At 44.1% G+C, this 15,130-nt stretch overlaps 1 protein-coding gene across 1 annotated transcript in view; it reads right to left on the bottom strand.

The window, feature by feature from the left end:
- The window catches only part of FZD9 (frizzled class receptor 9), a 145,554-nt gene that overhangs the window by 115,292 nt on the left and 15,132 nt on the right, over positions 1-15,130 (bottom strand). Inside the window, exons 2-3 of the mRNA XM_006859837.1 lie at positions 11,913-11,965; positions 10,760-10,810 (exon numbers count right to left, since the gene is read on the bottom strand). Of these exons, the coding sequence (XP_006859899.1) occupies positions 10,760-10,810; positions 11,913-11,965 (104 nt within the window). The remainder of the gene's footprint in view (positions 1-10,759; positions 10,811-11,912; positions 11,966-15,130) is intronic.

Here is a 15,130-nt window from a genome sequence, read left to right as displayed (position 1 = left end):
AATCTGCTGCACAGGAACTTTTTAAAGTATTGAAGAGCAGAGATGTCAGCTTGAGGACTAAGGTGCGCCTGACCCAGGCCATGGTGTTTTCAATAGCTTCATATGGATGTGAAGGCTGTACAGTGAATAAGGAAGATCACAGAAGAATTGTCGGCAGTTCAAGTCACCAGCCGCTCCTCAGAAACCCTATACAGGTTTGGAACCAACTCAGTGGCATTAACAACAACAATACAAGGCACATACACACTATCCAACATTACAAAGAATGCACAAACAGCAGAAGACAGATGACTGGGACTTCCTAAAAATTAGAAACTTTTATGCATCAAAAGGTTTTCCCAAAAGAGTAAAAAGGGAGCCCACAGACTGGGAAAAACTTTTTGCAATGACTTATCAGATAAGGGACTAATATCTAAAATTGACAGAAAACTACAACACCTATACAAGACAAACAATCCATGTCAAAAACGGGCACAAGACATGAACAGGCACTTCACCATGGAAGACATCCGGATAGCCAACAAATACATGAAGAAATGTTCAAGATCATTACCATGAGATGCAAAACAAAACGGCAATGAGGTATCATCTCATACTAACATTAACAGCAAAGTTAAAAAACAACAACAAAACCCAATACACAACAAATGCTAGCAAGGGTGTGGAGAGACTGGGACTCTCCTACAATGTTGGTGAAACTGTATAATGGTTCAACCACTCTGGAGAATGGTATGGTGCTTCCTCAGAAAGTTGGAAACAGAAATACCTTATGACCCAGTAATTCCTCTACCTGGTATATATCCACAAGAAATATGAGCCAGGACACAAGCAGATATAGGCACGCTGATGTTCATCACAACACTATTCACAACAGCAAAAAGATGGAGGCAGCCTAAGTGCCCAACAGTGGAAGAGTGGATAAACAAACTTTGGTACATACACACGATAGAATATTATGCAACACTGAAAAACAACAATGAATCTGTAAAACACTTCATTACTTTGATGAACATTATGCTGAGTGAAATTAGTCAATCACAAAAGGACAAATATTGTATGTGACCATTATTTTAAGAACTTGTAAAGGTTTTCATACTAAAAGAAACATTCTTTGACAGTTACCCTGGGGGCGGAGGGAGTGGAGAATAATTCACTGAGGGCAGCTATTATGTTAAGTCAGGTGATGGGGAGGGGAATATACAAGATGAGATGTGGGCAGAAGAATGATGAAGACAGATGAAGGAAAAGATAAATATATAAAAATAGCGATCTATACACACCTTGGAACAATGGTCTGCGGAGAGAGACACATGCTGAATGGGTATGGGAGGAAGGGTGGGATGTATGTGTATATACTCATATGTCCCACAGATATACAAGAGTCTGAAAGAGGACACTGGTACATGAGCATTTATCTTTCCTGCAAACTCAACCGTGAATGTGGTGGAGCAGACGGCGGGCAACATGATGACATCGTCTTAGATGTTATCAAACATCCTAGGGGCACAGGACCATTGTCTCAGGGGACACCATGGTCAATTGGCACAACATGGTCCTCAGGGACAATGCTCTACGTTCTACTTTGTGAGTAGCCTCTGGGAGCTTCAAAGCTCAAGAGCGGCCGCCTAAGGTGCAGCTGTTGGTCTCTCCGTATGTAGAAGGACGAAGAGTGATGAGACTGAAGAGGCCTGGAATCAATGAGTCCAATGGATTAATGGGACATGTGAACATCAGTCTCCATGACCCTGGGACCAGAAGAGCTAGACGGTGCCCAGCTACCACTCCCAACTGCTCTGAAAGGGATCATGGATAGAGTGGCAGAATGTGTGGGACAAAACCTAAAATTATTAAAAAAGAGAGAGACTGTGCTTAGTGGTCAGAAAGAGTACAGGAACCCAAGACTATGGCCCAAAGTCACCCTTCAGGTCTGAAACTGAACTCACCCTGGTGGCCCAACTTTCAGCCAAGCAGTAGACAGGTTGATAGAGTGAACAACAGCACTACTAAAGCATGCTCACTGTAAAGGAGGGAATGGCCAATCATTCCAAATCAAAGGGGCAGTATGTCCCGAAGGACAAAGGTGAGAAGGGCTGGGAAGGAGGGTGGAAGGGAAACGAACCATAGGGAGGAAGTGGGACCACTGTTGTTGCAGGGAGAGGATTGTAACCAGTGAGATGAAACACAGTGTGTGATTTGTTGAATGTAAAACTGATGATCTCGTCTCTAAACCTTCACTCAATTTACAATAAAGTTTAAAAACCCAAACCCCCTATGGATAACAATGTCTGCTCCACAACTGAGTCACCATCAGCAGGTGGCTGACCTGAAGCAGCTAAGAACAATCACAACAGCCACCATAGCCAATTCCTGTTCTCTGCACGGCGCAGCTAGTCTGTGTTCTGGCCACACACCCATCAGCAGTGGCCCTGTTCCTTGGTCGGACCTCCATTCGTTACGTTGCCTGCAGTTGTCCAGTACAGCCTCTCATTGCCGGCCCGCCTTCATTCAGCTCCTCTGTCCTGGCCCTGGCTCTCTGGTAGCTGCTCCACACTGCAGTCCCGTCAGCCTCCCTGATGCTCATCTAGCCTAGGCACTGGCCCCTCCCCTGGCTAAAGTCAGCATCAGACTTCCCTGGAAGCACATGTCTAGCTCTGAGTGCTCCTCCTGAAACCACCTGTTCTAGAAGACGAACAGAAGGGCACCCTCAGGTGGCCCGGGACTCACAGCACGGCCCTCTGCTCCCTCAGATGACGCTGCTGCTTACTGTTGTCAGCCACCACAGAGCTCCCACAAAGGCGGCAGAATGTGTCATCTGAGAGTTCCCCAACTGTCGCACTCTTTTCCGAGCAAGGCTGAAGATAGGGTTAGCATCCAAGTGTGTTCTCTTCCTCTTCCCCGCAGCACACAGACGAGCCCCATTCACCATGGCCCCAAGTGTGTCAGAGTAGAACTGTGCGCCATAGGGTTTCAATGGCCGACGGTTCACAAGTAGATCCCCAGGCCTCTCTCTCCAAGGTGCCTCTAGGTGGACTCAAACCTCCAGCCCTTCCCTTACCAGTGAGCACGTTAACCCTTAGGACACCCAGGGCCCTGGGGCCTGGGAATCTGTGCAGCTCCTGGGTGTGCAGGGATTTGAAGAACACAGGCACCCACACTGTCCCCATTTTCTGTTCTGTCCCATCCCTCAGAGCAGCCGGCTTCCGTCCCTACCAATGCACTTTTGTTGTGAAGGTCCTATGAGCTGTGTACAGTCCAATCCAACAAGACTTTCCTGTCCTCCCCTTACCACTCCTGTGCCACCATATTCCAACTGGCTGTGGTCACTGTTATGTGCTGACCCACAGGGACCCTGTGCACAGCAGCTCACAACTGTTACCACGCCTGAGCCCGCTGCTGCCGCCACTGTGCCAAACGGTCTCATTGGAGGTCTTCCTCTTTTTTTCTCCGACCCTCCACTTTACCAAGCATGATGTCCTTCTCCAGGGATTGGTCCCGCCTGATAATATGTCTGAAGTATGAGAGACGAAGTCCAGCCATCCTGGCTTCTAAGGAGCATTCTATTCTGGCTGTATTTCTTCCAACACAAATCTGTTTGTTCTTTTGGTGGTCCATGGTACTTTCAGTATTCTCCTCCAACACCATAACTCAGATGCATCAATTCTTCTACAATCTTCCTTAAGTCACTGTCTAACTCTCACATGCATATGAGGTTACTGAAAATACCATGCTTGGGTCAGGAACACCTTGGTCCTCAAACTCACATCTTTGCTCTGTAACAGATTTGCCTGATGTGATACGTTGTTTGATTTCTTGACTGCTACTTCCATGAGTATTTATGGTTGATCCGAGAGAAATGAAGTTTTTGATAACATCAATCTTTTCTCCATTTATCTTGATGTTATTGATTTATTGGGTCTGTGGTGAGGACTTTTGTTTTCTTTACATACTGAAGGCTGTGGTCTTTGATCTTCATCAGTTGAGTGTTTTAAGTCCTCTATGGTTTTATCAAGCATAAGTCTTCCTTCAAATGGCTGGTTACTCTTTAAAATGCAACTCTCTAGGTGTTCTTTGTCCAGATGTGGCACTGTAAGATAAAAACTTACCAGCTCGCTCCACAGTAGAAAGACGAGGCTCCTCAACAGGGCGCTATGAGGCAGACGCAGCTCCACAGCAGTGTGTCTGAGGTTTTGAGGGATGCCACTGCCCATGACAACAACTGTTCTTTACCTTTCCTGGTGTCAGAGACCCCTGAGAAGGAGACGACTATGATGGAATCTGTGAGTTTACACGACTGTTTCAGGAGTTCACAGACCCCCTGGAGCCCACCATGGACTCCCAAACAAGACTCTTCGCTCCTGGATTTCCCAGGAGTGCACTCTCCTGCCTCCGTCCTCTTCCCTCCTTGTGAGGCAGGGATTTGGGTTGTGGACTTACGGAAGTTGAAGAGCTTGTGGGACAAGGTCAATTAATTGATGGGTGGCTACAGAAGATGCCTGGGTGGGGAGAGACGGGGCAGCCCCGAAGGCAGCAGACTCATCACCAGACAGAGGCACACAAAACCACACAGGAAGAAAGCAAAAGGTCAATCAAAGGAGAAAAACACAAACCCAAGTGGATGAGACTGAGACTCTGAACCTTTCTCTAGAATGTAGAGAAACTAAAGCCACACAGGAGTGGGCCAACACTGCCGTGGAACTCGGGGTGGAACCCAACGCAGGGCAGTCAGAAAACTAGGGGACTCCCTATGATCTCCCTCAGCTGCACTTGGACCCACATTTGACGTCAAATCTTTGTTGTGTAGACTCACTTCTTTCCTTAGTTGCCTTTGCCCGTACCACTCTAAACTGCTGTGTAGATACAAAGGCCAGGAGGCTGGATGGATGCAAGGGTCAGTGAACCCAAGAATGGAGACAGAGTGCACCAGCACCTGAAGGTTCGAAAGAAGCGAACAGTGACCTGACAGATCGTATCACTCCATTTTATAGGCAAAGAAATTAATCCTCAAATGAATTTCTTTATCAGTTGATTAAAATCACAGCAAAGGAGCCGGACCGAGAACCTAGACTTCCCATTTCCAACACCAAATAAATTTATACGACTCTGACTATACCCCACCTGAATTTATAAACCATCTCAAGAAGAGATTTGATGCAATTGAACACTAATGACCAAAGACCAGACAAGTTGTGGGATGACATCAAGAACATCTTAAGTGAAAAAAATCAAAAGGTCATTTAAAAAGCAGGAAAGAAGGAGAAGACCAAGTGGATGTCAGAAGCAACTCTGAAACTTGCCCTAGAATATAGAGATGCTAAAGTGAATGGAAAAAATGAGGTAAAAGAATTGAACAGAAAATTGCAAAGGCAGCTCAAGAAGACAAAGTCAAGTATTACAATGAAATGTGCAAAGAGCTGGAGTTAGAAAACTAAAAGAGAAGAACACATTCAGCATTTCTCAGGCTGAAAGAACTCAAGAAAATTCCCATCTTCAAGTTTCAATGGAGTCCTGGTGTGATGCTGTAGGATAGTACTAGACCTCAAGGTCAGTTTGAACTACAAGGTTGGCAGTTCAAACCGACCAGTCGCTCCTCAGAAACCCTACACAGGGTTGCTATAAGTTGGAACCAACTTGACAGCAGTTAACAACAACAACGGGGAAAATATTGAATGATGGAGGAAGCATGAAAAGAAGATGGAAGGAATACACAAAGTCACTTTACCAGAAAGAACTGATTGACATTCAGCCATTTGAAGAGTAGCATGGAATCAAGAACCAGTGTATTTCAAGAAGCTCCAGCTACACTGAAGGCACTGGCAAGAAAGCCAAGCTTTCTTGTCAAAATGTTTTCACAAACTGATGCAGCACTGGAGGCACTCACTCATCTATGCAAGAAAAAAAACTGGAAGATAGCTACCTGGAAGATCCGTATTTAAACCCATTCAAAGAAAGGTGACCCAACAGAATGCAGAAATCGTCCAACGATATCATTAATATGACATGCAAGTAAAAGGTTACTGAAGACCATTTTAAAACGGTTGCTGCTGTACATTGTGAGGGAACTCAAAGAAAATTCAACTCCGCCAGAAATTCAAGTCAGATTCAGAAGATGTGGAATGAGAGGTATCATTGTTGATGTCAGATGGATCTTGGCAAAAAGAAAGATGCTTGTGTTCTACTGGCTATGCAAAGGCGTTCAATATGTGTGGGTCACAACAGACTATGGGTAACATTTAAAAAATGGAAATTTCAGGATACTTAACTGTGCACATGTGGACCCTATACACAGCTAGATCACAAGGCAGTTGTTAAAACAAGGGGACACTGAATGGCTTAAGAGCATCAGGTTCTTTCACCACACTTAGTCAATCTACATGCTGAGCAAATAATCTGAGAAACTGGACTATATGAAAAACACAGCACCAGGATTCAAGGAAAGCTTCTTAGCAACCTATGATTTATAGATGACATAATCTTGCTTGTTGAAAACAAAGAGGACTTGAAGCATTTAGTAATGAAGATCAAAGAATACAGCCTTCAGTATGGATCAGAACTCACTGCAGGGAAAACAAAAATCCTCACAACTGGGCCAATAAACAACATTATGACAAACGGAGAAAAGATCTAAATTGTGAAAGATTCCATTTTACTTGGATCCACAATCAACACCAAGATAGCAGGAACAGTCAAGAAATCAATGTATTGCTTTAAGTAAATCTGTGTTAAAGAGCGAAAATGTCACGTTGAGGACTAAGGTGTGCTTGACCCAAGCCATGGTATTTTCACTGACCACATATGTATGAGGAAGCTGGGTAATGAGTAAGGAAGACCAGAGAAGAGTTGATGCATTTGAATTATGGCGTTGGTGCAGAATACTAAATTACCATGGACTGCCAGAACAAACGAATCTGTCTTGGAGCGCCTTAGAAGAGAGGGTGGTGAGCCTTCGCCATATACTTGGGACATGTTATCAGGAGGAATGAGTCCCTGGAGAAGGATATCTTGCTGGGTCAAGGGGAGGATTCGTGAGAAAGAGGATGCTTCTCAAGGTGACGGACACATGGGCTACCACACTGGGCTCAAACACAACGTAAGGAGGCTGGTGCAGGACTGGGCGGGGTTTCCTTCTGTTGTGCACGAGGTCGCTGTGAGTGGGAACCGAGTCAACAACACCTCCCAACAACATGAATCATAAAGGACACATCCATGCTCACCCATTTTAAATGTTGTGAAGTGCTGTCGACTTGGTTCTGACGAGCGGCTGGTGAGTTTGAACCGCTGACTTTGTGGTTCAAACCGACACTTGCGGACCAGTTCTTATCCTATAGCATCACAAGTATTTAATTGTCTCTTGAAATTTAAATATGTCGTCTTTATTGACACCTCACCCACGAGGAACAGAGAGTCCACCACAGTGACTCAGTAGGTGTCAGGTTTGAGGCCCATTACAGCTGCCAAGAGAGGATGTGGCAAGAGATGAAGGGACCCTGGGAACTCACCAGGGGAAATGCTCTCCCAGGAAGGGGAAGAATGAAAAGACACCAATCCAACTTGAGTATTTATAGTCACACAACAAAGAGATGACTTCAGTGACACCTCGTGAGCTGGGAGAAAAGGCATTTCCCAGAGCCTCACAGGATCAGGTGCCTGTGTCCAGGAGTCGGCCTATAAAGCCTCATGACCCATGCCTGCTGTCTGGCCCAGTTCACCTTGGGAAAATGCAGCTCCACTGAAAGGAAAAAAAACACAGAGATGGGGAAAGAAAGGCAGAAGAATAAATCGTATGTAAAATTATAAAAACACATTTAAACAAGTCAGTATCTGTCAGGAGCCCTGGTGGTTACAGTGCTCGGATGTTATGAAAAAAAAGGAAGGTTGGCAGTTTGAACCCATCAGTTGCTCTGTGGGGAAAGATGTGGCAGAATGCTCCCGTAAAGACTATAGCCATGGAAACCTGATAGGACAGGCAATTCTACTGTTCTCTAGGGCCTCCAACGTGACTCCTACAGAGAGCTCCTTCAGTGGGTTCTCTGTTCCTCTCCTCGTGGGTGTCAGTAACACGGAAGTGACTCAATGGTTAACAGATTTGCCTTTTTTGTTTATGATTTTGTTCAGGACTTAGGTCAGTCTAACTGGAAGTACAAAATGTCCTCATGAATCCTTTCTTGGACACGTAAAGATAGAAAATTTATCTCATATGCATCCAATTTTAAGAGGTTCCTCAAATATACATGTCACTAGAATGGTGACCAGGGTGATCCAAACAATGGCGGAGTCACCCCTGGAGCCCCAGGGCAGCTGTGCATCAGGTCTCAAGACAATCCACACAGACTGTGACACAGACATGGAGACAGACAATATGGCCCCACAGTGGCTTAAAGGAGCTAAGGATATGATAAAGGCAAATGGTTCAAGGAGGAAAAAAAGCAACAGATGCAGTCAGAAATTGTAGGAACAACAAAAAAGCTCTAAAAGAAAACATCAGCATACATTGGCTTTTCAGTAAATAAGATTCTCACCATACAGTGGAGTATCAGGAGGGACTGTCCTTATAGTTTATGAAACCAGCAGCATGAGTATGAGCATACTATTGTCATTGTAATCATCGAAGAGAGTCTAGAAATCGTAATATATGAGAATGCTGTAAGAACGGAGAAAGAGGGTATTCTGTTGTACCATAACAGAAATCAACAAAGACCAAAGCTGAGGAATCAAGAAAAGGCAATATAAACATAGTATTTAGCTCTACAGAAGAAACAGCTGAAAGTTATAATTGGTTTCCTCTGATGAGTCCTTGGGAATTCTTTTTTTAACTTTGTGATGGTTGCCAGGGTTTGAATCTTAGGGCTTTTTCACTTACTAGCTAAGAAACCTTGACGTTACTTAACTTTCATCATTGGAAGGCAATGTCCTATTAAATATATGAATCCACATAAAGCATACAGAAGACTGCCTAGCATATTAAAATTGTTCAGTAAATATTTCAAAGTCAATAAAAAATAAACTAAGGAAAAAATGAAATAAATGGTGTGCAATGTTATCAAAACAAACTAGAAAAAAATTTTCAGTATCGAAAACTAAAGGCAAAACAAAGGAGTTCTGATAGCATAGTGGACAAATGGGGCTGCTAATCTCATGGTCAGCAGTTCAAAACTAACAGTTCCATGGGAGAAAGATGAGGCTCTCTGCTCCCATAAAGATTTACAGTCTTGGAAACCCTATACAAGGTCGCTATGAGTCGGAACCAACTCCATGGCACATAACCACAACCAACCAAAGGCAAAACAATGAAAACCCAGGTTTAGGCAAGATGGGTTTGCAGCTGAGTCACGATCTCACCAGTGGGATGACCCGTCTGCTACAAGTTCACACATGTGAGCTTTTCTTAAGTCCTGCCTACTTCTCCAGGAAGCTCTCCTGGATCGCTCCTAGTACACAGTGTGTAAGAGAATTTAAAGTTGAGGTGTCTCGTAGAATCTGAAATGGCTAGCCTGAGGTTTGTGCCAGATCCCATTTTTTTTTTTTTTGGTGGTGTTAAGTGCCATTGAGTCAGTTCCGACTCACAGCAACCCTGTAGTAGAGGAGTGGCTGGTGGGTTTGAACTACCACCTTACGGCTCAAATTGACCTTGCGGTCCAGTGTTTATCCTACAGTGTCCAGAACAGTTAAGACAGAAAACCTTAAATGTTTTTCCAAGTTAAAAATTAGAAATAAAGTCTCTGAGAAGAGACCTTGACCTTTAAGTATATTGTAACCACCTGGAAACCACCCCATCCTCACACAGCTTTGCAACAATCAAGTTATAACTAGGAAAGAGAGAGACTTAATTCCTTCTAAATCCCTGCTTCAAGACAGCCTGCCTTCCAATGATTTACGTTTTAGGACCTTAAGTTCTCTGTGCCCTTTAAATATGTTTCCGCACTTCCCGCTGCAGGCGGCTGGATTGCACTTGCGAGTTCAGTGTCTTTCTCCAGCTTGAGCTGTCTTTTTGCTTTCAATAAATCTCTCATCTTGATTTTAAGTGGATTCTGTGTCATTACTCCATGACATTTCTTTGGCACTGTGGCCAAGATCCGAAGGGACTGTCTTCTACTTTCCCGAGATGTCACAGACTTGGTTCCCCTGGGGCCAGCAAGGGCCCTTTGTGCCCCAAACCATCTCCTTGAACTCTTGGGGTTCTCTGAAGGTAGCTTCTGGGATCAAGCCTTTGCTTATTGAGAAGCTGGCTTTTTGAGAGACTTGTTTGTGCCTTCACTCAGTGTCATGCTGAGTTCACTGCCCAGTTCGGTTTGGCAGGCCTGACATCTGATGGGCAGTGCATTAACCAACTCTCTCACCATCCCTGACACACCGTGAAGGTTTAAGGACTTGCAAGTTTCTCAGTCACCTGGTGACTGCCATGGCCAAGGCTCACACCTTGAGGCCTCCAGCTGCTTATAGGCTCGGCTCCAGGTCAGTCTTGTACCGCTGGCGTGCACTTACTAACGGGAATTTACAAGGTTAATGGCTACTGCGTAGTTCACGTCACTTAAGCAAACTGACCTTTCTGTTCAGTAAATTACAACAGAAAGACTTTTGAATGAAAAAGCTTTGAACACACATCTAGAAAGCAGAACTGGAAAAATATGGCCGTTTAATCAGACACACCCCACCATCATTCCATAGCAAAGACTTGAGAAACTGAGAGTAACCGGCACCAAGGACACTCCTGGAAACCTGCGCATCCAGTGAGTGAGCATGGAGACGGAGACTGCACACTCACCATGATGGAGTGGAAGACCCCTGCCAGCTGATCCAGCACAGATACGGTCCTCTGGAGGCAGAGACAGTAGCAGTCCCAGGTGAGGAACACAGAAGGTTAACCATACAGCATTCGCAACAGGACGCAGAAGACCTGCGCCGACATATATCCACAGGAAAAGGAGGTCCCTCCCTGCCTTCTTCAGATGGCGGCTGTTTATGCTGGACGTGTGGCCAGAGACGGGTAAGGATCACGTGGAACCTCGGCAACTTAAGACAGAGGCATTGCCATGCTGCAATGAGTTTCGATGACAGGTAAGATGGAGGAATTCGCACTGACCGCCTAAGACAGGCAGCGTCCCTTAAACAAATAATAAATAAGGGGGAATCTCATGCAGACCATGCAGACCCGGTCAGGAGTTCAAGTCCCTGTGGGCCAAGCGTTGCAGACCGTCCAAACCATAGGCTCTGAGGATCAGACTTTAGCCACCTAGCAGGCATAGCAAACTGTCCCTCATCTGATTATTCAGTTGTGCTTGTTAGTAATCAGATACATGAGCCCTGGATATCCACAGATAAATGTAAAAACCTTCCCTAAAAGCCGAGACTGTAAATTCCAAAAAGGCAAAGTTTCACTCCGCCCCCCCCCAAAAAAAATAGCTAAAGAGGATAGAGAGAAACACTGTTAACTAATGATGTATGGAGGGGATAATAATGTAATGAAACAAGTCATATGAATGGTTAAATGTGAAACTGATGATGTGCCCTGTAAACTTTCACTCAATCCACAATAAAAACCTTAAAAAAATTTTTTTTTTAAATCAGGAAAATATGGAGAAATGTTTAATTAGGTTATCAGAGATTTATCGTACTTTCCACTTTTGAGTAGATTTGGTTGATACAGATACCTAAGTAATATTTATGAACCACTTATTTTTAATATTTTCATTGTTCCTTATCCATTTTTTTCATTATATCATTTTCAAATTGTGTGAATTCCTTCAGTTGTTATTGAAAAGATATTTCTAGACCAAATCTTATGGCTGAACATTGTCATCTGTTTTATTCTACCAGTCACATACATTGGAAAATAAAGCTACAATATGAAAACTGCAAAAAAAAAGGAGGTCCCACTTGCTGGCTACAGCCAATGGAAAGAATCCAGAAACACTCACCTGGTCCCCCACTCCTCCACCTCTGCTACCTGGTGGCACAAACTCCTGCACACCTGCAGCCCCGATTGCCAGACACCAAGGTACCCTCCCCCTCTCAGTCCCTCCTCTCACCCAGTGAGCCTTCAGAGAGAAAGCAGGTGGCTCGGGAGCTGCACTGGTGCTCACCCCACCTGTTCCACCTGTGACTCCACTGAGCAGTGACAGGACACCTCAGTGGGTGTTGACTCTACATGGCCCATTCTGGATCCAGGTGTGCTGGAAAAGAATGCGCACTGGGCTGCTGTTGGGTGGAATGTTCTGCATATATACATCTATGAAATTAGGTTGGTTGATTGTGCTGTTTAGTTTCTCTATCTTTGTTGAATTTTTTCTTTAGTTGTTCTATCCTTCATCAAAAGTGATGTTAAAAGTTTTCTACTATTTTTGTAGAGTTGTGTACTTCTCTTTTCAGTCCTGTTAAAGCTTGCTTTATTTGGGAACTCTTCCTTGGGTGCAGAGATATTATATGTATACTAATATATGTTGTTGTTGTTAGGTGCCATTGAGTCAGTACCAACAGAACTAAACACTGCCTGCCCAGTCCTGGGCCAACCTCATAACTGTTGCCATGCTTGAGCCCACTGATGTTGCCACTTTGCCAATCCATCTCACTTGGGGTCTTCCTCTTTTTCTCTGACCCTCCACCTTAATAAACATGACATCCTTCTCCAACAACTGGTCCCTCCTGACAATTTGTCCGAAGTATGAGAGACGAAGTTTGGCCATCCTGGCCTTCAAGGAGCACTCTGGCTGTATTTCTTCCAACACAGATCTCTTGGTTCTTTTGGCAGCCCATGGTACTTTCAATATTGTTCTGCAACACCATAACTCAAATGCATCAATTCTTCTACGGTCTTCCTTATTCACTGTCCAGCTTTTGCATTCATATGAGGTTATTGAAAATACCATGGCTTGGGTCAGGCGCACCTTAGTCCTCAAGCTGACATCCTTGCTCTTCAACACTTTAAAAAGTTCCTGTGTAGCAGATTTGCCTAATGCAATAACGTCGTTTGATTTCTTGACTGCTGCTTCTATGAGTGTTGATAGTTGATCCAAGAAGAATGAAGTCCTTGACAACTTCAATCTTTTCTCCGCTGATCAGAATGTTATTTATTGGTCCAGTGGTGAGGATTTTTGTTTTCTTTACATTGAGATGCAATCCATACTGAAGGCTGTGCTCTTTGATCTTCATCATAAGTATTTTAAGTCCTCTTCACTTTCAGCAAGCAAGGTTGTATCATCTGCATATCGCAGGTTGTTAATGAGTCTTCCTCCAATCCTGAAGCCACATTTTTCTTCATTAATCCATCTTCCCAGCTTATGTGTTCAGCATACAGATTGAATATGGTGAAAGAATTCAACTCTGGTGCATAACTTTACTAATTTTAAACTATTTAGTGTTTCCTTGTATCTGAATTACTGCCTCTTGGTCTTTGTACAAGCTCCTTGTGAGCACAATTAAGTGTTCAGGAGTACTCTGCAATGCTGTCTACAGCTTGTCATTTTCCACATAACTGAAGGCCTTTGCATAATTAATAAAACATAGGTAAACATCTTTCTGGTATTCTCTGCTTTCATCCAAATTCCATCTAACATTAGCAATGATATACCTCACTCCACATACTCTTCTGAATCTAGCTTGAACCTCTGGAAATTCTCTGTCAATGCATGGCCACAGCCGGTTTTGAATTATCTTTAGCAAAATTTTGCCTGTATGGAATATTAATGATATTTGCTAATGATTTCTACATTCTGCTGGGTCACCTCTTTGGAAGGGCACAAATATGGATCTCTTCCAGTCAGTTGGCCAGGTAATGGTCCTCCAAATTTCCTGGCATAGATGAGTGAGTGCCTCCTGTGCTGCATCAGGTTGTTGAAATATTTCAATTTGTGTTCCATCAGTTCCCAGTGCCATCCATGTTCTGAAGAACTGTGTGCCGAGCACTGTCCATGCTGAACTGTAACCTGTTGAACTTCTCTGAGAAAACCCATGATGGTGAGTATGGGCTGGGTGGCCATGTGGCCGCTGCAGGAAACTGCCGAGCCCAGCTGAGTGCTGTGGGAAGGACAGTGGCATCAAAACTGGCAAAGATGGGGGGAGGGCAGAGGCATGTCTGACCTCAGCCTCAGAGAAACTGGCCAAGGGCTGATTGAGGAACTGGCCAAGGGCTGATGCTGATGGTGACTCCTCTCCTCCCTGCTTGTGAAGCCAGTGGGGGTCGGCTGCCACCCCCACACCTATTTTACAGTAACCTGATGGTGGTGGTTGTGTGCTGAACCCTGTATAGGATTTCTGAGGCTGTAAATACTAACAGGAGCAGAAAACCTCACCTTCCTCCCACAGAGTGACTGGTAGATTTGAACTGCTGACTGTGCGGTTAGCAGCCCAGCTCATAAACTAGGGCGCCTTTTCAGTTAGGCACCATCAGATTAGTTCCGACTCATAGCGACTCTATGCACAACAGAAAGAAACCCTGCCCGCTCCTGAGTCACCCTCAGAATTGTTGTTACACCTGAGCCCACTGCTGCTGCCACTGTGCCAATCCTCATCACTGGGGTCGTCCTCTTTCTCTCCAACCCTCCACTTTAGCAAACATCATGTCCTTCTCTGAAGTATGAGAGATGAAGTCTTGCCATCCTGGCTTCTAAGGAGAATTCTGGATGTACTTCTTCCAACACAGATTACTTTGTTCTTCTGGCAGTTCATAATATTCTTCTCTGGCACCAAAACTCAAATGCAACAATTCTTATACAGTTTTTCTTATTCACTGTCCAACTTTTTTTTTTTTCTTCAAGAAGCTGAAAGAGAATATTAAAGTCATACTCATATTAGGATACAGATTTTTCTTCTTCTTCTTCTCTCTCTCTCTCCTCTCCTTTTTTCCACGATTATAGACTACAGTATCCAATCTGTTTTGGGGTTTTTTTTCCCCTTCTTTTTTTGCTGTTGCTATTGATTTTTGTTCTGTTGCATTTTGTTTTTGTTGCTCCTTTAACCTATAGGGGGTATTTCTCTCCCTATACTACCCAAGAAGAGACAGCAATTGCTGCCATATAGTTAAGATACAATCACACCCTATAAAGCCCCACAATCCAGGCATGAATCAATAACAACTGCTGATACAATTTGATGAACTTGACCTACACCTATGGATGCAATTGCTCAAAAGAGGGAACAA

This window comes from Chrysochloris asiatica, unplaced genomic scaffold (genome assembly GCF_000296735.1).
Source record: "Chrysochloris asiatica unplaced genomic scaffold, ChrAsi1.0 scaffold00034, whole genome shotgun sequence".
Lineage (NCBI taxonomy): Eukaryota > Metazoa > Chordata > Mammalia > Afrosoricida > Chrysochloridae > Chrysochloris > Chrysochloris asiatica.
This window is presented reverse-complemented; position numbering and strand designations above follow the sequence as displayed.